Source organism: Bactrocera neohumeralis, chromosome 4, assembly GCF_024586455.1.
Source record: "Bactrocera neohumeralis isolate Rockhampton chromosome 4, APGP_CSIRO_Bneo_wtdbg2-racon-allhic-juicebox.fasta_v2, whole genome shotgun sequence".
NCBI classification, from domain to species: Eukaryota; Metazoa; Arthropoda; class Insecta; order Diptera; family Tephritidae; genus Bactrocera; species Bactrocera neohumeralis.
In genome coordinates, this window is record NC_065921.1 from 36,051,083 (window position 1) to 36,076,985 (window position 25,903).

Genomic DNA, 25,903 nt, shown 5'->3' on the forward strand with positions numbered 1-25,903 from the left:
GCGGAAAAAGTGAACTTGGGGTCGTTTGTCTTCCAATAAGATAATGACCCCCAACGCACATCTCGCCTGACTACTCACTTTTTTGAAGAAGGCTTAAAGAAAAACTGGCCTGGCCAGCTCAGTCACCGGCTTTAAATTCAATTAAGCATTTGTGGTTAATTTTTGATTCCAAAATATCATAAAGCAACCGTACAAACTTGGAATAATTTTTCTTAGAGACGAAGCGTCAACTTGACATTATTCCAATGAAAATATTAGAAAATTTGGTTCGAGGCGCGCCAAAACGTCTTCGTGCAGTAATTCGGCATAAAGAAGGCAATATTATTTACTAAATTTACTTTTAAACCAAACGTTTTGTATTTTTTCAAAATGTCATTCATTTGACCACTTTTGTTTAAGAGTCCTTTTTTTAAAGTGGAACAAAATTTTTTCTTTCTATTCCGGGAAAAAAATATATTAATTTATAATTTGTTACTTAAGTACCTATGTAAATATAATATTAACGTATGATTTATGAATTGTTTATTTTAATAAAACTGCATTAAAACAACGTCTGTGAAATTTATGCTTTCATTTGATGCCTAGTGTATGTATATATAGCCGCTCTGTAAAGTGCGTGTTTTTTCGCCGAGTGCGTATGCTGCCATACAAACTTACCGACCAGAATCAAGTTCTTGTGTGGAATTTTTTGTATTTGTCAAAAGTATTATAGCTTCGGTGCAGACAAAGTTAACGTTTTCTTTTGTTCTGGACTCACAAAGTACTATATATGATAATCCAAGTGAGAACCCCGCTGTTCAGGCTCAGCCAAACCTGAGAGCGCTAGGAGATTTTTAGCACAGTAATAATGGTCCGCTCCCATTTTCACATCATAATATTTTAGCCGTTTATTGGCCAATGCCGAACTCAAAATTCCTCATTGTCAAGAAATCGTTCCACAAACCACCATTTGTCTCTGGCAACAACACCGCATGCGCTTATGCATATTTGCAGCGCGCAAATGCACACCTGCAACTGCCACTCCGTCAAACACACATACATATCTACGGTGAAAAAGCTCACATTTATGTAAATAAGCGTGCACGCCAGCTTCTGCCTATGTTGACACAGTTAGGTGAGTGTGTGTGTGTGCATTTTGGACTAGCCGTCCTCTTAGGCAGACTTTTGTTGGTAAATTTTACGCGCTCAATTTGCAACTCCGCGACGTGGCAACTTGCCATTTCGCGTTGCTCGCAAATTGACTTTTTGATTGTTGCAATCAGCCGAGCAAGTCCGAGTTGTTGTTATTTGTTATTGCTGCAACTAGTGCTGTGCAACAAGCAACATATGCTACAATAACAAATACAGGCACTATCAATACACACGCGTGCACTCGCAGCATATGTGCACTTAAATACGCATGCCACAAACACCGGCACGCCGGCCAGCAACTGCACCTGATGTTGCTGCTGCTGTTGTCGCTGGCAGTCAAGTTGCGTTGTTGCCTTTTTAGTGGTTTTGACACCTTCCGCGTAAGCGCGTGTGGCAAGCAAACTCGCCCAGCGCAAAACAGCACGGTGATGCGTGTGAAAAAGCAACAACACCGCCAACCTGTGTGGCAACACTGGCAGTCAAGGTGCAAAAATGTGTTAATTATCTTTTAATTGCTTAATGAGACTTCAGCGATGTCGATGAAGTTGGCGGCAATGCAGCTGCCGCCGCCACCGCGCACCTCCCTGTTGCATTAATTAAGCGCACACGTGTATTATTGCATTGTTGTTTACGCATACGCGTCAATGGCAGCGCTGACGGTTGGGCATTGTCGCTTATTTTGTGTTGCCGTTGAAGCCATTGCAGCTGTTGACAGTGCAAGTGTGAGTTTTGGCGCAGCGCACAGCCGTTCTTACAATTGTAACTGTGCGGTTGTTGCGCAACGGTTGTGTGTTGTCATTTGGCAAACACCTTCGTGCTCTTGTTTATACACCTTTGTTGTTGCAACGCGTCATTTGTGTTAGCCACAGTACCGAAAACATAATTATCATTACACTCATCGCTGTTGAATATTCAAACCGTTATCCGCGAGTCATAATGACAACGCCGTGCAACGGTAAAACGTAAAAATTTCGTATGGCAAGCTGTCAGAGACGCACTCGGGCACTCAAACGGCAAAGTGCCAGATTGCGCTTGACCCGAAGCAATTAAAGCAATTTGGTAAAGCTCTGGGCACTTGCGGAATTAATTGATTAAAATTCTCAGTAGTTTAAATATATATTTTATATCAAACAGGCTGATCTATATACTTATGTTTTTTTTTTTTTTTTTTTTTTTTGTGTCGGAGGGAGAATCTTCCAAAAGAAACTGCCTTAGACAGGTAGCATGCACGATTTATATTGCCCGCTAAAGATACACATCTTTCGGGATCACGCCCAGTTAGTCTTATCTAACTTTACTGGACTTGCGAAGCAGTACGCCTACGTACTAAACCCTTAACTACGGCTGCGTTAGCTTGTATTTGGTCCTGCGGGACCGCCGTTAGGTATTACTTCGCAGGATCAAGCTGGGCAAGAATGCCTCTTCAGAAACTCCTTTCGTGGTTATTCAGCTGGTCTCAAGCTTCTTCGCTGTCGTTCTCTTATCCTGAGTTCGTCGATCGCTGTTGCGGCCCACTCTTTCATTTTCGCCCACACCAACTTTGATTGCAGCATGTGGCTTATAATGTTGTCAGACGTCATCCTTTGTTTAATTATTCCTTCGATGGTAGTTCTCTCCACTTCGTATCTCGAACAGAAGAAAAAGATATGCTCGGCGTTTTCATTGGCACTACTGCAGAATGAGCATTTTGTGTCATCATCGTGGCCGAATCTGTAAAGGTATTCCCTGAAACAGCCATGGCCTGTCAAGAATTGTGTCAGATAAAAGTCTGTCTCCCCATGTTGTCTCTCAATCCAAGCTGATACGTTCTTAATGAGCTTGTGCGTCCATCTTTCTTTTTCTGCCGCGTTCCATTGTTTTTGCCACTCTTCGAGGCTAACCTGTCTCTCCTTTTTTCGCTCATCATCTGTTAGACGCCTATTCATAGCTTTAGATTTTAGGTAGACTCTACGTAATTCTGAGGCCATTAAGTCCGGAGGCATAAGACCAGATATGATACTGGCCGCTAGTTCAATCTCATATCAATTATAACGCCAAGGTATCTCAGGGAGTTTTGCGTTGTAATGTTGTATCCATCGATATTTAACGTGACCGTTTCTAGCTTTTTCCTGCTCGTAATAAGCACCGCTTCCGTCTTTTCTCCGGCCAGCTGCAGCTTAGTTTCCGTGAGCCAGTCCTTAGTTTTTGCTGTGGTCGCATTGCAGAGGTTTTGGATTTGGGATAGCTCCTTAGCAACTATCGTCACAGCAATGTCGTCCGCATAGCCAATTATTTGAGCCTCTTTTGGCAGCCTGTCACCACGTAGCTCTTTGCGCCGGCATCGGTGTCATACAGTAGCAGTCTATCCGACAAATAGCTACTGATTATCCTTAGTAGATATCCCGGAGTGTTTCTTGCCTCCAAAACCCTAATTATATGAGGCCATGATGCAGAATTGAAAGCATTTTTGACGTCAAGTGTAACAACTGCGCAATATTTTTTATCGCCATGCATCCACCTGGTTCCCTCTATGGTCTTGGCCGCAATGTCCGTAAATTTTCCGACTGCGTCCATGGTGGATCGATGTTTTCGGAAACCAAATTGGTTTTCAGACAAGCCAGGCAGCTCTAATTCTAGGTGACGTTCCAGACGTTTGCAGATCAGCTTCTCTAATATTTTGGCCATCGTATCGATCATACAGAGTGGCATAGTGCATATAGAACCTGCCGGTTTGTTTGGCTTCTGGAGGAGAACCAGGTGCTGTTTCTTCCATACTCTTGGGAAAACGCCTTCGTTTAGACACCTAGAAAAAATTTCAGCGAAGGCCTTCTTGCTGTGTTTAACTGCAATCTTAAGCGCCTTGTTTGGGATGCCATCAAGTCCTGGCGCCTTTGTATTGCCGGATCTTTCCGCCACTTCTACTACCTCCTCCTCGTCGATTGACAAAACTTCGACCACTGATGGTATTCTCCTGCTCGTATGTTGCTCTTGCGATGGGAGCAATTTTACAGGCATCTCCCCACGGATTTTCAAGTACCTTCTCGCAAAGTTCTTTGAAGCTTAAGGTCTTACTTCTTTTGATAGCCTTTTTGAACTCATTTCGCTTTCTTTTAAAATATTCGCGCAGTCCTGTGTGTTCTGGCGTACCTAAGCTTCTTTGGGAGAGGCGTCTCGCTCTATGACACTCGCTTCTTAGTGCACTTATCTCCTCGTTCCACCAGTATGCGGGCCTTCGGGGTGTGTTTTGCCTTTTTCTACACATGGCCGCGTCGCAAGCTTTACTTACGTGACTTACCAGCATTTCAGCTTGTCGATCTCAGTCGGTCGAGCTACCCATTTTTTCATACGATGACTTACCAGCAGCTTTTTTCTGCTTTGGGAGGCTTCTTGCCGATTTCAAGCATGTGGCAAATAGATTCCGCCACATTTTTGCTCGCGTATAATATGATTTCCCAAGAGCGGCATAAGAGCGGCTTGTCTTGGAAGGCGTTTTCCCCACAGGCCCATATGGCAGCTTTGCTTTCTTTGTCGGTAATCCAGGTACCAGCACTTATGTTTTTATACTGCTCACAGACTATCGCCACATCTATCTTCTTCTCGTAGATTGTCTGTTTCAGTAACTCTTGGGCCGCTTCGCAATGATTTAGGTTGATTTGTACAACTCTCATTTCGCCTTTTTACATGCCGCTTGGTAGAGGGGACATTTCCAACTTTCCATTCGGTGATCCGTATCCTTTTTTCCGTTTGATTTGCATGACGCACAGGACGGTTTTTTGTCGCATTCTTTTGCAAAGTGCCCCGTTTCACCACATTTTGCACAACACTTGCTTCTATCATCCTCGCTGGTACCGGAATGCTGATCACCGCCGTCTGCGTACCCGCGTATGCCTGTCTCATGCTTTTAATTGAGCTTTCCCTGAAGGAGCTTAGCTCATTAATTTGCGATCGAATTGCATTTACGATGTCTTCTTTTGTTGTTACCTCATCTAGGTCACGGATCTCTACAGACACCTCATGAGTTAAGGCTCTTATCTGTGCCTGGTCACCTAACACCTTACATATCTCCCTTGTAAGTATCTATATACTTATGTAGATACATTCATTTGACGAGAGGTGTTCATTGGATCGTACATATGCATGAAACTACTGAGCTTCTCCTATAGTAAGGTGTGAACCGACTTTATATACATATTTTCGGAAACTTTCACTATATAGATAATGTCACGACTTACTGAAGCTATTCCAAGATTTGGCGAAATATGCTGATGTGAAAATAGGAAACAAAGGTTATACAGTTAGAAGGCGGAAAAAGCGATTTTTCCAGAAATTTTTCTGAGAAAACTTTTAACTGAAATTAAGACTTAGTATTAGAAAAATTATTGCTTTTGGAAAGGAACTACAGCTGATTTCCGGTTGCTCCTTTCAAGAAAGAATTTTTGCGGTGACCACTATATCTTTGTACTGGAATCAAAAAATCCAAACAGATTTCGTTAAAGTAATGCTAATCTAGTAAAGCAAAACAAAAAAGTAAGCAAAATAAAATTTATTGACAATTTCAGTCTTAAATTGTTTATAAAAAATAATTTAACGGTGAGAAAGAATCTTCCATTAATTACCAAAAATTATATATAAGAAGCTCATGTGAAAAGTTCAGACCAATTGGTTTAGCCGTTTTCGAGTCGGTGACCAATAGACTTTGAAAAAACCATTTTGAGAAAAACGCGTTTATTGTTTGGAATGCACTTCCAAGCACTCGGAAACGTCTTTTCAAATTTGCGTCTATTTTCGAAAATATTCAACGGAACGATATGAAATTTTCGGTGTGTATTCTTAGATATATGTACATATGTACAATAAGAAAATAAAATTAAACAATTCGACTTTTTGAAAATTCTAACCATATATGACCTCTTAACTCTCCTTATATCGGTAGTATTCAAACTACTACTCTCAAAAAATTTCGTGAAGATATCTCGTAAAATATAAAAGTTTTCCATACAAGAAAATTAATAGCTTTTTATGCAAAAATTCAGATCGACGGTCAGACAGAAATGGAAAAAATATGTGGACTCCAAATTATATTGCTATCCCGTTAATTTTGAAAGAAACTTAATCCCATCCAATCCGAGAAACCTAAAGAAGGGTATCAATATGGTCTATTAATCTATAATCTGGCTTAAAATCAGAGATGGGTCTATTAAAAATTCTGATATCAAAAATGCATGTCATACTTGTCAAGTACTTCCAAATAGTCTCTTTGCTAAAATCAGAGTACAAACATGACTACTTTTTGATGTCACTAACAAAACTGTTTAGTCCATAAAATAAGTTCAAAATCTGTTTTTAGTTCTGAAGAAGTGTATTTCTATTGATCAAGTAGAACATCACCTATTGAAAAAGTAGCGTTTGCCTCCTGCGCAACTAAAAATTTCTTTCGGACAGATTTTTTATTAGAATGAATTGTATTTACAGATAACGAATTTATTAAATCTTCTTGTTGCAACAAGTCTATGATAAATGTAAGTGAGCACTACACATGATGGAGATATACAAAACATCGATGATTGGCCGAAAGCAATGAATCTCTTTGTAGAAATTTGTGACTGCAAGTAATATATCGGGCAGTTGAAAGAAAGTCATTGAAGTTATCCCCCGCTGCAGCAGCGGTTATAAGGCCCAATGAATGCACGAGCCGAGGAGTTTACTTTTATTCACAGCACATGCTTGCAGGTATGTGTTGATGTGTGTGTGTGCTTATGTGAATTTGACAAGTAGCTGCAGGCGCGCCCATGTAAGATACATAACTCAACAATGGGAGAGATTTAATGAAATTTTTGGCCAACAAGCAGCACAACCAAAAGCACACAGCAGAGACACCCGGAAAAGTACTCAGAGCAGTGCAATTCATATTCTAGTAGCAATGAAACCGTAGAAACAATTATACATGTAATATTGCAATTATTTAAACAAACCAACACACACACGATACTCACAGTAGCTAGCGCCCTCAGTTAGTTGTTGGTATTATGCGCAAGAGTGTTGATTAACATGTTCACACATTCTATGAGTTACGCTCGTTTTAGTCCGTCTGAAATATAGAGTTTTCCCACATTACCATTTTTTAGTTGCGAAAAACTTGACGGCGAAATGCTTATATCGGGTGATTTTTTAAGAACTTGATAACTTTTTTTAAAAAAAAAACGCATAAAATTTGCAAAATCTCATCGGTTCTTTATTTGAAACGTTAGATTGGTTCATGACATTTTCTTTTTGAAGATAATTTCATTTAAATGTTGACCGCGGCTGCGTCTTAGGTGGTCCATTCGGAAAGTCCAATTTTGGGCAACTTTTTCGAGCATTTCGGCCGGAATAGCCCGAATTTGTCTTCCAAAGCTGGAATAGTTGCTGGCTTATTTCTGTAGACTTTAGACTTGACGTAGCCCCACAAAAAATAGTCTAAAGGCGTTAAATCGCATGATCTTGGTGGCCAACTTACGGGTCCATTTCTTGAGATGAATTGTTCTCCGAAGTTTTCCCTCAAAATGGCCATAGCGCCATCTTGTTGAAACCACATGTCAACCAAAGTTCTTCCATTTTTGGCAACAAAAAGTTTGTTAGCATCGAACGATAGCGATCGCCATTCACCGTAATGCGTCCAACAGCATCTTTGAAAAAATACGGTCCAATGTTTCCACCAGCGTACAAACCACACCAAACAGTGCATTTTTCGGGATGCATGGGCAGTTGGCCACCAAGATCATGCGATTTAACGCCTTTAGACTATTTTTTGTGGGGCTACGTCAAGTCTAAAGTCTACAGAAATAAGCCAGCAACTATTCCAGCTTTGGAAGACAACATTTCAGAAGAAATTCGGGCTATTCCGGCCGAAATGCTCGAAAAAGTTGCCCAAAATTGGACTTTCCGAATATACCACCTAAGACGCAGCCGCGGTCAACATTTAAATGAAATTATCTTCAAAAAGTAAATGTCATGAACCAATCTAACGTTTCAAATAAAGAACCGATGAGATTTTGCAAATTTTATGCGTTTTTTTTTTTTTAAAATTATCAAGCTCTTAAAAAATCACCCGATAGAATCGTTCATCTATACATACGGACGATCTAAGATCAAGGTTGGTGAGGACCGACCCCCACCTGAGAACAATTGTTTTTGTATTTGTTATCCAGTTTTTCTCTCAAATATTTTTTGAGTTCAAAAGAACAAACTGAAAAATTCAGTCAAGATGTCTGATTAAAGTTTTAAAGATTAGTTATTATAACAATTTTGAAATCTGAACAAATATAGTCTTTTTAACTGATGTTTCAGGTCTCCGTTTGTGAAACGTTTGATATGTAAATGGGCAGAATAGGTCCAAAACTAAGCTTTTGTCACCGTTACCCTAAATTTTCAATATATCGCAATTTCAATAGCCACTAACTATTCCAATATATAGCTCAGACATCAACAAAGATATACTCATATAGAAACAAGAGAAAATGGAAATACCGTTGCGGAAGCTGTAATCTTCTCTTCTTAATTGGCGTCGACACCGCTTTCCATGCAAGAACTGGATTTCGATCGGTGCCAACTATATGATTCCGATATTGACGGCTTCGATAAATGAGCAGGTTCTTCGGAAAAAAAGGAAAACTTTCAGATCGATATAGAGACTGATGAACATTTCTAAATCGACTGAGCTCGTCACGGCGATCATGTTATTATATATTTGATATGGTATTCGACGTTGCCTTCCGAAAGACAAACTTCTCTGTTCAGGGTATAGCCGCTGTCTTTAAATAGTATCTCTGAACATATATCAATCATAAAGAAAACTGTAGAAATCGATGCGCAAAGACCATAAATCTTTCCTCTTCGACGTTTAATTCGTAACAGCATCCACATCGGTTTATAGCAGGACGCGAATTATTCCCCGTAAACTTACAAGAGATTGAGAGAAATCTCAATAAATTTTGGTCGAGAGACTTTACTTTTCAATTGCCTACTCAGTCCGAAGTAGCACCTGTTTGCAAAAATTGCGTTAATATAACTGACATTATTGGTGGTGTTACTCCATGGTTCCTAAATAGACCATTTGATCTACAATTGCAAAGTTATGACTATCAGCATGAGTGAGATGATGTCGCGAGTGCGATGACTCTCTTTTTAATACAGGAGATATTTCGTTTTCTTTGTTGGCTACCAGACCCATTTTCTGTGACGGCGTCTTCCTTATTCCAGCCTAGTATGGACAAGCACCTGCTGGGGCTGACGAACAGCTTGGCGATGTTGAGGCCGAGAATGCAAAGTGATTTTCATCCCCAAGATATCTATTCGTTAACCAAATACGGCCAGCAGCTGTCACGTCTTATGCTGAAGATGGGGATGTTTAGTTCTGACAGCTCATATTAGAAGCAGGTTGAAAAAGTGCACCCCTACATGCCAGACAACACGCGTACAGTTTGGTATCGAACGGCTCGCTCTGGTCCTTCTCCGATTCTGACGGAGCTTTTCGTGTTGATAATGGCGAGGTTGCGATCAGCCGTATTAGTTTTGCGGGGATACCAAATTTAGAAATAGCGGCATAAAGGCAGCTCCTTTCCATGCTATCAAAACCAGCTTTGAAATCGACGAAGAAGTGTGTGTCTGCGCACGGGTCTTTGCCAAACAAAGGAAGTAAAACTCGTCTTGGCACCCGAGGGCTGCCCACAGGGTGGAGTACTGTTGACCTCTTCACACAGCCTGATCGTAGAACTTTATATGCGATGTTGCTCACCAGTAATGGAATCCGCTGTTAAGGGTACGCGGACGACATTGTCATATTTGGGCAAGCACACGTATTTGAGAACTCTCTCCGACCTCTGTGACATTGTTCAAAGTGGCTTAAACTTTTGAATAGCTGGTCGGTAGAAGGAATGCCGTGTGTTCTTGGGCGGGTTAAACATCAACTTCCAGCAAAACCACCGTGATCCCATTCACTGGGGAGATCTCTTCCGGGCCTGAGGACCCTAACAATTGGAGGCACAGAGGTGGAAATGTCTGGGAGGTCAAATTGGGGGTTCTACAAGAGTACCCTTGAGACCTTCTGTAAGCCGCCGCATTTTTCGTAGCATTTGGACTTAACGCTGTCCAAAGCAACAAGAGCACTTATGATTTGCAGACTTCTTCTAGCCGGCAAATCGTGGGGATCTCGGTAATCCAAACATCATGAGATGGCTGTATACCACGAGGTAGGCCCATCGTCACCTATGGACAGCGGTTGTCTGGTTCCTCTTTTTCCAAAGCATTTCGGTTCCTCTGTGATTCAGAACTGTCGTCCCAAGACTTGCGTGTGTCTGTGCTTCAGGGGGGCAATGCGAGTAGAAAATCGTTCCTGTCAGTGGCACTGGAAGTCTTGTTGTTGGCTCACACTTAGCTGCAACAAGATAAGGTGATCAAGGACCTCGGAGCGCACGCACATCTAAAACATGACTGCTAATGTCACAACATGATCGATCTGGTTGGAGTTTTTCGAGGGAAGATAATGTCCTCCAGACAGATGGACGCTCGGGCCCCGGAGTCAGTCAAACTCGCTGGCCATTTGGGGATGTTTCGTCTCCCCCAGAGACGGCACACCGACCGTAGTGAAAATAAACTTCAAAAGCATTTCAAAGTAACTCTAGGCGGGGGCAGTAATAAGAGCGTGGAACGATTCCCGCGCTGGAAAGATCTTTGGAAGACAGTACTTCTCTTCAGTGGTACAAATCAGATATGTTGAAGAACCTCGCTTTGATGCGGATTGTGGCAGACGTTCATTCACCGGGTGACAAGCTATCCATACCTATGGGTCTCTCTCCCAAGCATCTTCAACAGGCTTGAAGCTCCTTTATATGTCAGTGCGCTGTAGTAAATGTCACAGGACCTACTCGTCCGCAACTCCCGTCCATCCAGCGCGGTGATGTCAGCTTTATTCTCAGCGATAGTCAACCAGCGGGCACTAAACCTTCCCGATCTCATCGTGCATGCCCTCAAATCGCTTTTCCGTTTGCCATGAATGTCATCAAAAGGAAGGCTAAATGCCTGTCCCTGTTTCAACTTTTTCATTGGTATTGTTTTTTTGGGTCCCAACCAGGGCACAACCCTATGTAGGGAATGTGTCGCCTTCAGAAGGCTGACGGATGCTGGCCCCACGGTGGTCAGCGTCCCAAGAATGGGGACCAGAGCTCGTTCGTGAAGCACACAGGACCCCTCCATTCTTAAGGTAGCTGCTCCTTCACGGAGGAGAAGTATTCCATGCAAGAACTGGCGGCAGGCAGCATATATCCGATATTGACGGCCACGATAAAAGCTGCTCCTCGGGAGGATATAACCTCTCCAGGTTTAGAGAAGATGAAATTAATTAAATCGACTGAGCCCCGTGAGAAATTATATATTTGATATGGTATCCGACTGCTGAAAGTTACAAACTTCTCTGTCCAACATCATGGTATATAAACTCAACTAAATAGTGTCTCTGACCTGGATCAATCTAAAAAAAAACCAGCAAATCTTATCCTAAATTGCACAGCAATCTGTGAAAAAACATCGGTTTATAGCTGCCCTTATTCCATCTTTATCAGAGATTGGGATCACATCACCTCAGAGCGCCCGGCAAGCATACTGGAATTTTCAGACATATGGGGCTTTGGGAGGTCCATGTGTCTGACCATTTGACGCCTACATTGCATATTATACTGCAGCATAGACGAGTGGTGTGAGCGTCTCTCTTTTCTAATACTTCTTCTTCTTCTTTGTTGGCGTAGACACTGATTACTTACGGCCGAGTTTACAAGTAGTTTTTCTTTTTTGCTGTTTGGTACCAATGGAGATTCCAAGCGAAGCCAGGTCCTTCTCCACCTGGTTTTCTCCATTCGGACGACATGACCTAACCAACGTAGCCGCGATCTCTTAATTCGTTGAACTATGCCAATATTTTTCTAATACATACTTATATTTTTAAATTCGAGATATCTTTCAAATGAAATACCCGAAACGAATAATTCAAAATTTTATACACAGGCATTGAATCATGCTTAAATATGTAGAAAATAATTTTGATTTTTAATAAAATAACAATTATTGTAGATTATTATAAGTTTAGCAAAGTCGTAAAACATTTTTTGTTCTGCAATCAATAAGTGAGGCCCTATGTACCACCGAGGAACTACGGGAAAATATATATCTATATAATCAATAAGTAAGGCATGTTTTAAGTCATTTTTTGTTCATCGGAGAGAATGTATCTTCCCAACAGAGCCTATTCAATTCAAAGAAGCAAATAATAAAATCTTTACTATTTTTATTAACTCCAAAATACCTGTATGAGATTTGGGTGGAAATTGGAATCGGAGTGACGAGAAAAAGGCTAACTGCTCTGCAAATCATCTAAAAAGGTATTTCAACCTAATTGCCCAAAGAACAACTTTAAGCTGTCAATCTTACCCGACATAACTAACAAATGGCTCAAGTGTTCCGAAATTATTAGATTCATAAAAGAACTTTATCCAAAAAAGTCGCCAGAAAAGGATAATATTAACTCAAAAATGTTAATTGAGTTACCAAGTATTGCTGTAGAAATGCTCTCTTTGCTCTTCAAAGTAATTCTTCGTTTTGGAGACTATCCAATTTCATAGAAAAAATCGCAGATTATTCTGATAGATAAATCTTCATACAGACCAATCAGTATTCTACCCTCTCTTTCTAAAGTATTTGAAAAAGTGTTATTATCAAAGATGTCTCCTTTCCTCTACGAACATAATATAATACTATTATATATACTACTGGTTTTTTGGACCAATTCGGGTTTCGTGCGAAACATAGCACGATAGAGCAAGTAATAGAATTACTGTTCAGCAATATTTCTAGAAGTAGCTCAGGCGTTTGATAAGGTATGGCATAAAGGCTTTCTTTAGAAGATTAAAAAAAAATCTACTTTTAGAATTGTTTAAAACATTATTTGTATAAATAAGATTGAATCTCTACGTACTCAAATATTTGATTTTATAGAGTATATATTTATCGGCTATTGAGCGAAAAATCTTTAGAACTAAAACTAAAATTATGTTCGCTCCGCCGACAGTAGGGTCCACGCAACCGAAACGGACTCGGATTTTTCTCCGATCAAAGATTATTAACTCGACAGCACTACTCAGAATTATTTGAGATAGTTTCTGCCGACAAGACCCCCAACAATAAAAAGAAGTGAAGCTTCAACATTTTATAATATAGTTCTCTATGCACCTGGAAATATGTATGTATATTGCAAACTTAATTAAATTTTGCTTCGGATGGACCCGAGCATAACCCTTCTTATGCGTTATTTTTCAGTGCAGTGCAAACAAAAAATATTGCACAAAATTTCTACCTCGAAAAAATAAATTACTCACTGAAAATGTTGCAGTGTTCCAGTGCTTTATTAGTTGAACGTACATTTCGTTCTGTGTTTGAACTAACGAATAGACGACGTGTGTTTGTAGTGCACGATGTGTATATGTATTAACGTATGTACGTAGATTCTTTATTTCATATTTTCTAATAAATTTTTCAAAGTTTGTTTTTGAAAGCCCTCCAGTCTTTTAATATCTACAAGTGCCCATACAAATATATTTGCACAACTTTGTTGCGCTGCGTCTTGCATACATGCACACATGTACAAGCTTGCATATGTTCGTGTGTGTACGTACATTCAGTTCACCGAGTAGACGAAGGCGCATACATGCACTAACATGTAAATATGTATAAATATATGTGGTACATTGCATATCAACTCATAAGTCACCCACCCAATATCGCATACACTTACATACTCAAGCGTGTATGTGTGTATGCTAAAGCAGAGGTAAGAGCGAGTGTAACTTCTATTCCCACTACGGCGACTTCTCTGGCTGTAGGGCATTCGTGTACACACATACACACACTCGGCCATACATACTCACAACATCCACTTCGTTTGTAGCCTGTCCACCATCATCCCTACGAATCATTCAACCATACTGCCATGCATCCTTCATTGCTCGCGGCCATCCTCTTACTAACCCAACAGCCAGTTAGCGAAGTCACTCCCCACCGTCACCACCGTCACCATCGCCACCATCACCGGCCCAATCGTGTGCGCCGCCTTTGCCGTCACCATTATTGTCATCCGAGTCCTTGCTCAGTGTCGTTATCGCCTTTTGGCTCTAAGCATTGTTTGCCTCCACATATTGCTGTTCCACTGCGCTCTTGCCTCTGCGACGTCGTCCCACCTCGTCTACCTCGGATTGCCGCCGTGTCGCAGCGCGCACAGGCCAAAGTTTTTCATTTGCCATCTCATCAGCGTTGTGATTTAATTCAGTCCAAAAGGCAACACTGCAACAATAACAACAAGCCACCGCACAAACATCTTACCAACCAAACAAAAAGAGGCAAACACCGAACCACCTCGACCCTGGACTCAGACCAGCACCAAGTACTTGCGCTGTGAGCGCTTGGCAAACGGACGGACCTATCCGTCGTATGTGCTAGCATGTGTTTGTGCGAAGAAGCGGTAACGCAATGAAACCAGAATCAACCCAAATGAAACGAAACCCATCCAAATGTCCGTAGGCGATGAATTTTTCTTAACTTGGCCCCAAGGAGTTTTTGATTTGTGTGCTTCTTTCGCATTCGTTTTTGGTAAACATTGCTGTTGCTTTCGCCATTGTTATTGTTGTTATTTTAGTTTTCCAAATATTTTTGTTTTGTTTTGTTTTGTTTCACATCCGACAACGCTATCGCAGTCGTCGTCAGCGTTGTTGTAGTCGTCGGCGTTGTCGGCGTCGTCATCATCGTCCACCTCATCGATTTGCCCAGCTTTAGATTCTTCCGCTCGCTTTTCTCGTTTTATGCTATCTTCTTTTTTGTGTTTTTGTTTCCCATATTGCCTTCGGTGCAATTCTCTGGTGTGTCTTCATCTAGTCTATACTCGCCTCTGTTTGTATGAGTATAATCTTTAGTCGCTGTTAGTGCTGTTGGTGGCTTATGCTTGGGTGGAGTTGCTGATGGCGCTGTTGCACTGGGGCAGTGGGAGTTGCAGTGTACGTCTATTAGTTCGGATATTTTGCAAAAAATGAGAGGAGAAGGAAAACTTTCGTAACGTTTCAAGCAAAGCGTTTAGAACTTTAAGGGGAAGTGCATACTCTCGTATGTGTAAACATGTGTGCTTATGTGTAGAGAGATCCATATGAGTTCAAAGTTTTACTCAAATGAGTAGTGAGTATGCGATATGGAAAGATGCCTTACTCTGCATGTAGCGGGTGATTTACTGCTTTTATTTTCAAATTCTCGAAAGCCGCACAGTGTATCGAGTGCGCGTTAACTTCGGCTGCACCGAAGCTATAATACCCTTGGCAGATACATTTCTCATAACAGCAAAAGGGTGTCAAAAGGTCTTTAGCTTGATTTTGATAGGTAAGCTTGTATGACAGCTATAAGATAAAGTGGTCCGATCTCAACAATATGTCCTGAGATTACAGCGATGCATTGGATAATAATCTATGCCAAATTTTTTGAAGACATCTCATCAAATAAAAAAAGTTTTCTATACAATGTCTGGATTTTGATCGGTCAGTTTTTATGTCAAGTATACATATGATTTAGTAGATCGATCTCAAAAATTTCTCCGAAGATTATGGTGATGACTTGCCAAATTTCGTTATGAAATTCGTCATATAAAAAGATAAGGATAAGGATAAGTAGTTGTTTGTTCAGTTTGTTCAGCATGGCAGAAGTTTTAGGTCGGCCTCGAACACGACCAAGGCGGAAAAGGTGTCCTTTCCATCTCACCAAATGGAACCAAATAAAGCATGCCGCTTGCAAGCTTTTTGAAAGTATTAGTTGAGGTTCTGATCAAAGCATTGTTTTGATCTATATGCCTTTAAGTACCGTGGGGTATGGCCGTTGGCAGCAGGTACTCACGTTAAAACACAACGACTTCTTTGGGAGAAACGGGCGTGTTCAAAATTTCAGATAAATATCTCAAAATCTGAGGGACAAGTTCGCGTTCATTCAAACAGACTCGACTCAGCTCATCATTCTGATCGTTTATATACATATACTTGTACATTTTAAAGGGTCACCGACGTTCCCTTATGTGTTAGAAGTGTGTTTCAAACTTCATGGCAAACTATCTAAATACTGTCCAGGGTATGAATATTCAATTCAAAGAAAAAAAAAAAAATAACGGTATTTCATAAAACACTAAATAAAAGAGCGTTGTTTGTTAAGCTTTAGTTCTAAAGACTCATTTTGTATCATTACCGAAAGTTTTTCGGGTACTTTTGTAAATGAAATGGAGCTTGAATGTGTACCAAATACACAATGCTTTTTATAGGCTCGAGCATTGTCGTCAACTCTTTTAGTAACGATGACCTAATAGAATTTTTCTTCTCATATTTAATAAAAATACATATGTATATAGTCGTTCTGCGTCCACTGTTCCGAGCCTTCCAGTATATTCGCTACCTCGTTGCGCCTTCGAGCGATAATTTCTCAGTGCAGTTTTTCTGCTTCAGCGACAACGAGACGCTGCGTCTACTTTTCCGCCCTCCTCCCTATTTTAACTTCATTCGCCGTTTATGCACTGTTTTATTCTGTCGCCTTGCCTGCACTATGAACTTGATATTTTGATTATTGTGGGAGGACAAACGATATTTCATAAGAATATCAAGCTGCAAGCGCCGTATTGTTAAGTTAGGCACCGGAAGCAGCGCAACAAATACCCAGCTGGGAAATTTGGACTTTCTGTTAAATCGACAATGTATTTTAGCGTCATCTTATCTATATCTATTAAGTGGTAGGACGATTCTGACATAGTCTGCTCTATTATTAGCGGATATGTAAGGCATGCTGAGAATCAAGCAACGACGGAAGTTGTCATTTAATTAATCACTGATAATTTCTGCTTAAGTTAAATTCACTGAGATCAGCAAGAACCTGCTCTATTTTAAGCCTTGCGGAACTTTTTGGAAAAAATGATCTGATTTTCATTTCAACTGCTCAAAAAAGTCTGATAACATTTATTAAATCTGTAATTGCTTAGATTCTTGGGTACTACATATTAATACACATATCCGTGATGTCGACTACCAAATTGTTTGTACAAGTCAGATTTTCTCACAGGGTAGCTATACACATTAACATACATGTTATTTCAAACAAATCCGCTTGTAGGTACTTTTCATTTGTTTTATCTCTCACTCCCTAGCCATGATTGCCTTCATTGAGTCGTAGCTGGCTTTTGTTGATATTAAAGCGAATTGGTGCGTGTGTGTGTGTCTGTGCATTTGCTTATGGGATTTTACATATGTGTGGCATTCTTAGTGTAGTGTGGTTTTGGCTTCAGTTGAGCCGAAGTAAAGCACAAAACCTCTGAGGGCGGTTTAAAATTGAGATAAGGTTTATGCCTGAAAAACTTTCCTACGTATGCTAAGATACAGATGTTTGCACATGCACACCTACACCGGCACAAGAACACATCCCCATTGGCGAGTATGCACATGCAATATCTTTTAAATACAAATACAAACACATATACTTGTATGTAAACACAAACAAATATAGAGGAAAGAAAAGTTTTCTCTTTTTTGTGACTCGAAGCGTTCCACTGGGGAGGCATGAACGGAAGAGTACACGGATAAAGGCTCATTCCTACTTACGTTGCCACAAGGATTACACACACAACGCCACAGGCAGCATTCGGAGAGTTTATGTTATTGGCTGTTGTTGTTGTTTCAGATATCTTACTGCTAATTGAACAGGCGCTGCTGAAGCTGCTTGCTGTGCCAGCTACTTACGAAGGAAACTTCAGTTGCTAGTCGAAGCCAAAATACTCAACTTCGATTCTAATTGCTCTAATTGTTTCACTAACGCGTCGGCTTTAAGAGCATGTAGACACAGCTTATCGAATTCTTGTTTTTATTTGAACGGTCCACTGTGAAACAATGTAAACTGTGAGCTCAGAGCTCTTGTAGGTTATATGACTTTCGAAAAACTTCAAGTTGCAGCTCTCTCAGAGCTTAGTGCCCAAATCAGCGGTTGTATACTTTCTTCTATTTACATGCAACTTCATATGCGTGTGGCTGTGTGGCATGTACTTGGGTACCGTTGAAAATGCACCCTTCTATGTGTGGCACTAATTCCGGCTAAAGAGCCTGCAGGAATTTTAAGCTTGCCACATTTTTCGTCACGATGAAATATTATTTTGTGCTCCAGGAGAAAAGAAACATAGAGAAAAGGATAGCTACATATGGATTAATGCAAAGCTGCAAGCCCTCGCTTTGGCGCAATGATGTTTAGCTCGCTACTGCCTTCAGCAACAGTGTAGCATATCAAAATGGTGAGAGCAGCTTTGAAGTCACATCAACATCTTGTTGCAACTGCTCTAGTTTTCTGGCAGCCAAACGATTTTTGGTGGTTTACTTAATTATGCGTGGCGGTGTATACAGATGGCTAAATGCCGTGCTGTACTATAGTACTTATGAAATCAAATAGCGAATGTTTAAGATTATACTCGTACCAGATTATATCTTCAGGAAATTTTGATCTGAATTAATATTTTTTGCCCTCGCTTATTAAGGAGACATCTAGTGTGATAGCCTAAAAAACGTTTATTTCTGGGAATAAAAAATAAAAAAAATACTGTATCGACTGTTTTGACATTTGAATAACGAGTTATCCAAGTAGAGGGGCTTTTTCCAGAAGCCCTTTTTGTGTTAAGCTGTCATGTTAGTTTTGTTCAGTATTGTTTGGCATTTCATCATGGAAATGAACAACGTTTGCAAACCGTTCCACTTTATTGAGAAGATTCACATTCTGTAAAGAATGTGTTTCGCGTGTTTCGTGTATTTCGTTCAACTTATTATTAACATAACCTACCTACTGAGCGTACTATTCGCAACACCATCACCCATCTTCACCCACGTCCTGCCCGAAGGTGAAGAAAATACGAGGGCTGCTATATATATTCTGGCCTAGGGCAACACTAAGTGTTGTCAGGTGCAATCTGACATTTCCATTGGAAAGTTTGACATTTTGAGCCATTCTATAGCACTGTGAAAAACTGCTACAACGAATTCAATAGTGGCCGACGCTCGCTCAAAGACGAATTCCGTGAAGGTCGTCCAAAAACAGCCGTTGTGCCAGAAAACATCGATGCCGTACGTGAACTGATAATGCAAGACCGTCATGTAACATACCTTCAGATAGAGGCATGCCTATGCATTTCTCCCACCAGCATACATCCGATATTGCATGAACACCTGGCCGTAAAAGAGGTTTGTTCTCGTTGGATCCCGCACAATTTGGCAATCGCTTAAAAAAAGGCTCGAGTGGATTGGTGTAAAGAAATGCTGAAAAAATACGATCGCGGTGCTTCAAAAGACGTTTATAAGATCGTCACAGGTGACGAATCATGGATAATAGCAATCGACAAAAAAAAAGAAAAAATAACCAGTTTCGTTGATAAATATGCCTATTTACATTATTAGGCCAGAAATATATATAGCAACCTACGTATAGCTGTCGTAACTGAGAGTGTATACGAAGACCGTGGAGTGTCGATTCGGAGCCGTTCGCAGCAACTCGCACTGACGTAAGGAAAGACTTGGCTCATTTTACGTTGTGATCCTAAATTGAAAGCATACAAAACACAGCTTGTGCAAGAACTGAAGCCGCTCGACCCTCCCAAACGACATTGCTATGCTCTATGGGCTCTTGAAAAGTTCTTAGAAGTTCCAATATTTTCGAGGCAAATTTTTTCAGCGACGAGGTCCATTCTTAGCTCAATGGGTATGTAGACAAGCAAAATCGACGCAAAGAGCAACTTAAAGAGATTGAAGAGCAGTCCTTTAACACCCTTTATATATTTGCAATTTTCGAGAATATCTAACGTTCGATGCCTCTCATATTTAACCCATCCTATTTCTTTGCTTTGTTTTAGTGCGGGAAACAACCTTGTCGCTGTCTGTAAGTCATACATAGTACTATATGTTCTCATATATTTCCACATAACCCCACATACGCGCACACTCTCGGCGATCATGTTTGGCAACACTCGTGCGCCATTTTCCCTTTGGTCACACACACATACCTTCGCAGCTAAACGGATGCAATCTTTGACTCGAAATAACAACAACAACTATAAATTCAGCTGCAGGCATTTGCTTCAGTTTTCTTTTGAGTTTGGCAAACTTTTTCAACTGATTTCGCCATTTGAATATTGTGTGTTTGCTTCGTAGTTTATGAGTTTATTTTCGCTAAAATTTTGTTCCTCTTTTCATTTCAATCGACTGCAATAACTTAATATTTGTAAATATAACAAGTATGCAAGGGTTAGGTTCAGGTATAATCGAACATTTCACACTCTTTGCAATTTGTACGGCTCAAAGTCGGGGAAATACCTTCAGGTGTTGGCAAAACTTCATATCCAATATGTTGCGTAAGAATTCCACGAAATTGTGTATGGATTACAATCAAATTTGGTATATTTTTAGGTTATAATATACCCCCAACTTAATTAAGAGATCTCACATATTGGCCGATATATGAGGTATAAATTCAGCGATTTTATTCGATTTTACCTATTTTCACGCTGTTGCAAGAGGTGCCAAGAGGAGCTTGAATGGGTTGGAATATCACTCGCCTTTACGATTCGAACAAGGACACGTGTACAAAGTTTCATGACGATTACTCAAGTTAGAGCTTGCACAGACAAGAAGAAGAATTTCAACTCATCTCGTCATCCTGATCATTTATATATGTATATATATATTTAGGGTCTCTGACATTTCCTTCTGCGTGTTACAAACTGCGTGACAAACTTAATATACCCTGTTCATTTTTGTCTCAAAAGCTGACCTTGACTGAAAAGAGCGAATCCTTTCAGAGCGTTTTCTTTATTATCAACCCATCATGGTATTGAGCGAGCATTTCAACACACGACGCACCGACTGGAAATCGCGCACTCTTACTCTTATTTTGAATACTTGTTGCATGTGCCACACTGTGTTGACTGTAAAAGATTTACATAACTTTCAGCGTAGACAAAAAATCAAAGCTAAAAAGTTAAGCTTTTATGCGCTAACAAAATAAACCGAATAAAATGGTGACCCAAACCTCTTATAGCTCAAAGGAATACACGAAGACCTCGTGAGCGGCAGTTACATATGGTAGACGAGGCGAAAAATGGAGCGCTGTGGCATCACACTGTAACCCACACAGTGTTGTTGTGTTCGTATATTTGCGTTATTGTTATTGTTACACGCCGCTGCCGGTACTGCAGCTGCAGGCACTGCGGCATTTTCTTCAGCGAACGAGCTTAACGCGCAGAACCTACGCGCCAATGCCGCAAGGCGGGAGTGTGTGGTAAGAGAAAAGGATTGAATCTTGAAGTGTGCGCGAGTTGGTGTGGTGGCGCGGTCGTAAAAGAAGTAAAATATGTCAAATCGCATGTGAATAGAGCGCCAATCAGTTTTGTAAGTTTTAAGGCTAAAACTACAACAAAACTCACTTTTCGAAATACTTGTACAATAGGTAGTTCATTTCGTTAAGGTTGAGCGAAATAGTTTAACAAAGAGAGCAGCGATTGAATTTGTGCACATTGAACCATTATTCGTTAAAAGAACTGTACAGTTTTCTCAAAAAATATAATACAATTTTTACACTTTTCTTATCTTTGCAGAAAAAAATGCGATATGGACCGCGAACGCGAAAGAGATACAAAATCCCTCGAACCCCGCGATCTGTCATCGACGGGGCGTATCTTTGCCAGAGGCGACATTAAAATAAGGTAAGCTTCGACAGATACATATTCGCGGCAACAGACTATATTTAATTCTTTACCTTGCAGCGCCTCACCCACTGTCTCACCGACGATCTCGAATTCCTCCTCCCCCACGCCTACACCGCCAGCCAGCTCATCGGTGCCCCCAATTGGTTTGCCGACCAGCGTGGGTGGCGGAGCATCCAGCGCTCCTGGTAGCACGTCTGCCGCCAGCGCCAGTTCCTATTTGCATGCCAATCACAAGCCCATCACCGGCATACCATGCGTAGCAGCTGCCTCGCGATACACGGCACCCGTACATATCGATGTGGGTGGCACGATTTACACCAGCTCATTGGAAACGCTCACCAAGTATCCGGACTCAAAGTTGGCAAAGCTCTTCAACGGCACCATACCCATTGTGTTGGACTCGCTGAAACAGCACTATTTCATTGATCGTGATGGGGGCATGTTCCGACACGTACTGAACTTCATGAGAAACTCAAGACTTTTGATTGCCGAGGATTTTCCCGATCTCGAATTGCTGCTCGAGGAGGCACGTTACTTTGAGGTGGAACGTAAGTAAACATAAGCTAGTAATATCTGTCTTTATATAATATAAGCGAGAAAGGTCTAGATTGGGAGTAAACAACCATTGGCTGCTCTAGGGGATTGTATAAGAAGGCGGGTGCCTACAAAAAATTTTTATGAAAGAAATTGCATTGCAATTCAATATTCTTTCATAAGTGAAATTATAAACTATTTTAAGTCGTATATGCTCCCTTCCACTGCGAACTCATGTGTCAAATTTAAAATTCGTTGCTTAATTGATGAGCTCAAGCTTAAGCTTTTTGTAAAGTTCTTCTGTTTTGGGGTTTCCAGCCGGATCCATATCGTTTTTTATTAATATATAACACCTCAAATCGTTCTCCAGTTATCGCTTTCATGGGTATACACTTCGGAGGCATAGTATAGTCCCCTCAGAGAGAGCCAACATAAATAAGTAACTAGAAAATGTGGAATTATTGCAAATCATAGTAGTACTGAGCTTGGTGTGAACGATTTTGTGAAGTTTAAGGTAGACTTGATATCTAATTTGTATACTAGATCTAATACCTTAAACTTTGAAACTCCTAGACATCTAAGACAAACTCTAGAAAGGCTGGACAGAGGTGGGGATGAAATCGAGGTGTTCAAGGCTACTGCCTACTTCTCTGCTATTTATTTATGTGCCATCCTTACATATGCCCATCCGGCTTTCATCCGATGCCAGTAAGTTGTGACCTATCTTTAGGGCAACAACAGTCTCGCAGTCTTCTATGACCGTGTGGGTAAAAAGCATGTGTGTTTTTCTTCGGAGCTCTCGTACTTGAGCCTGGCGATCCTGTATATCCTTATAACATTCTATTTCCCCTCATCGGCTGCCAACCATTTCGGAAATTTCATTTTACATTGAGTTCTTTTCTGAATTGTTAACTGTCTTAGCAGTTTAATAGCGAGCTGCTGTATTCGCTTACCTTATTCGGTAAACTGTATGATATTTTGCTGACACCACACTAAAGCACGGTAAGGCAAAATTGGATTGACGACCGTTGTCTAACGTTAATGCTTGCGACCAGGCTATAGGCTCTTAGCATGCTTACAAGCATGAAGGTCAGCGCTAGGTTTTTTCACCCTCCCTTCCACATTGAGTTTCCCCAGCACTTTGTTTGTCCAAAATTACGCTCAGCTACTCCTCAATTGTTAACTGAACCCCATTGAGCCTTTCGCGTTTTCATGTCGGGATCGGGTACACTCTTGTAAAGAGTACCATCTCCATTTTACAAAATAATGTATTAATTTTACATACGTAACTGTACAATTTTAAAAATATTACATAATTCTAAAATTCTTGTATGCATCCACTCACTTGCAGCGATGATCAAACAATTGGAGAGCATGCGCAAGGATCGTGTACGCAATGGCAATTATCTAGTGGCGCCACCAACACCACCGGCACGCATCAAAAGCAGCCCGCGCACCAACTCCTCCCCGGAATATAATTACGAAGTGGTCGCATTGCATATATCACCCGACTTGGGTGAGCGCATCATGCTCTCCGCCGAGCGCTCACTACTCGACGAAGTCTTTCCCGAAGCCAATCAGGGCACACAGACCAGCCGCAGTGGCGTGTCGTGGAACCAGGGCGATTGGCGGCAAATCATACGCTTTCCATTGAACGGCTACTGCAAATTGAATTCGGTGCAGGTGCTGACACGCCTGCTTAATGCCGGCTTCACCATCGAGGCGAGCACCGGCGGCGGCGTAGAGGGGCAACAGTTCTCCGAGTATCTGCTGGTGCGCCGCATTCCAATGTGATAGTCCTCTGGATGGCAATTTATTTACGTTAAAGTAATTGTTTAAACTTTAAGGAATTTTTAGCGACAAAAATCAAATTGAAATATTGAAATAATTCTTGAGGAGAATCAAGCAAATAAAGTAATTTCAAGGAAAAGTATGGCATCTGCAGTGAATATGTAGAAAATTAAGATGAAAGTTCAATGTGAGACATTTTTAAAGGCGACGCTCGCACACAGCGCATTCGCACGCCATCGCGCATGCGAGTGTGTGTGTGAGGTGTGAGGTGCGTTTGTTGGCGAAGATGATGCAATATGCCATGCATTTTTAATTAGCTCGTAGTCTAAGGATTTGCAATACATATGTATGCGTATACTCAATGTAACTAAATTAATTAATTAGTGTTTTAAGCTCCTAGAGTTAATTGAATGAAATACAAAAATAATTTATTGTTCTAACTTTTTTAATTTGACAAAATTTAGTTTAGACGAAAACATGTTGAACGCACTGATTTGCTTGGCGAATTGATTTATTGTACAATTTTAGCTTAAAACGTAAAATTATTGAGATATTGTTTACACTGAACGCTGCTGGAACTTCCGTTAATTTAATCTTAAGACAAAGTTTTTAGAAATCCGATTTTAGCATTTACATGAAGAGATTTTGTAGAAGGAGTCAAATGAAGGTCGATGAACTTATGTACACGCGTGCATGCACTTCTTTGTGTGTATGTGTGTGTTGCATTTGCATTAAACGTTTTATGAATGTAACTTTTACAGAAAATTAAATACTACAATACAGACATAAAGTATTGGAATAAATAAAATCAACGCTCATATATACATACATAAATAGACATACATACATCACATTAGATGTTTTGAAACGTGGTACTCAATAAATTAATTATGTAAAATTAATGACATTAAATGGAAATACTCGTACTTTTGGCTTTCAATTGGGCAACTTTTAATGGATGCAAAGAGTAAGTAAAATATAGGGTTTTTCAATAGGGCACTACAAAAGTAGATCGATAGGGACAACAAACGACGCCATATTCTTGCCGCTCTCTTGACATTTCTCGTCAGTAAGGTTTGCCATTTCATCATGGAAAGATATACGATCCAACATTAAGTTGAAACTTTACTACTGAAATTCGAAGTCAGTGGCCTCAACTTTAAAAGCGGGTTTTTCAATAAGAGCGCTACAAAAGTTTTTTTTTTTAATAAAAGAAAAACGATTTGGGATATCAATGAAATTATTTTTTCCTGTGAAAGTACATTCGTATGTACTCCATGAGTCACCATTGCATCCCGAAAAAATTACGGTTTGGTGCGGTTTATGGACCGGCGGCGTCATAGGGCCGTATCTCTTCCGTGATGATCAAGGCCGGCACGTTACTGTGAATTCGAAACGCTACCGCTCAGTGATAACCGAATATTTTTGTCCCGAATTGGATGATATGGACATGGACAATATGTGGTTCTAACAGGACGGCGCTACAAGCCACACAGCGAATGTCACAATCGATTTATTGAAAACCAAGTTTGGTGAAGGTGTTATCCTACGAGATGGCCCAGTCAATTGGCCGCCTCGGTCGTGCGATTTGACGCCGTTAAACTATTTCCTGTGGGGCTACGCCAAGTCTATGGTACTATGTGGGAG

General features: G+C 40.6%; 1 protein-coding gene across 3 annotated transcripts in view; it reads left to right on the top strand.

Annotated features, from left to right (window-relative positions):
* Positions 1 to 25,182, top strand: part of LOC126755099 (BTB/POZ domain-containing protein Tiwaz) — a 101,785-nt gene extending 76,603 nt beyond the window's left edge. For all 3 annotated transcript variants that reach the window (XM_050467433.1, XM_050467432.1, XM_050467434.1), the window contains 3 exons: positions 21,821 to 21,928; positions 21,989 to 22,479; positions 23,817 to 25,182. In XM_050467433.1, the coding sequence (XP_050323390.1) occupies positions 21,834 to 21,928; positions 21,989 to 22,479; positions 23,817 to 24,259 (1,029 nt within the window). In that variant the 5' untranslated portion in view covers positions 21,821 to 21,833 and the 3' untranslated portion in view covers positions 24,260 to 25,182. The remainder of the gene's footprint in view (positions 1 to 21,820; positions 21,929 to 21,988; positions 22,480 to 23,816) is intronic.
* The last annotated feature ends 721 nt before the right edge of the window (positions 25,183 to 25,903 follow it).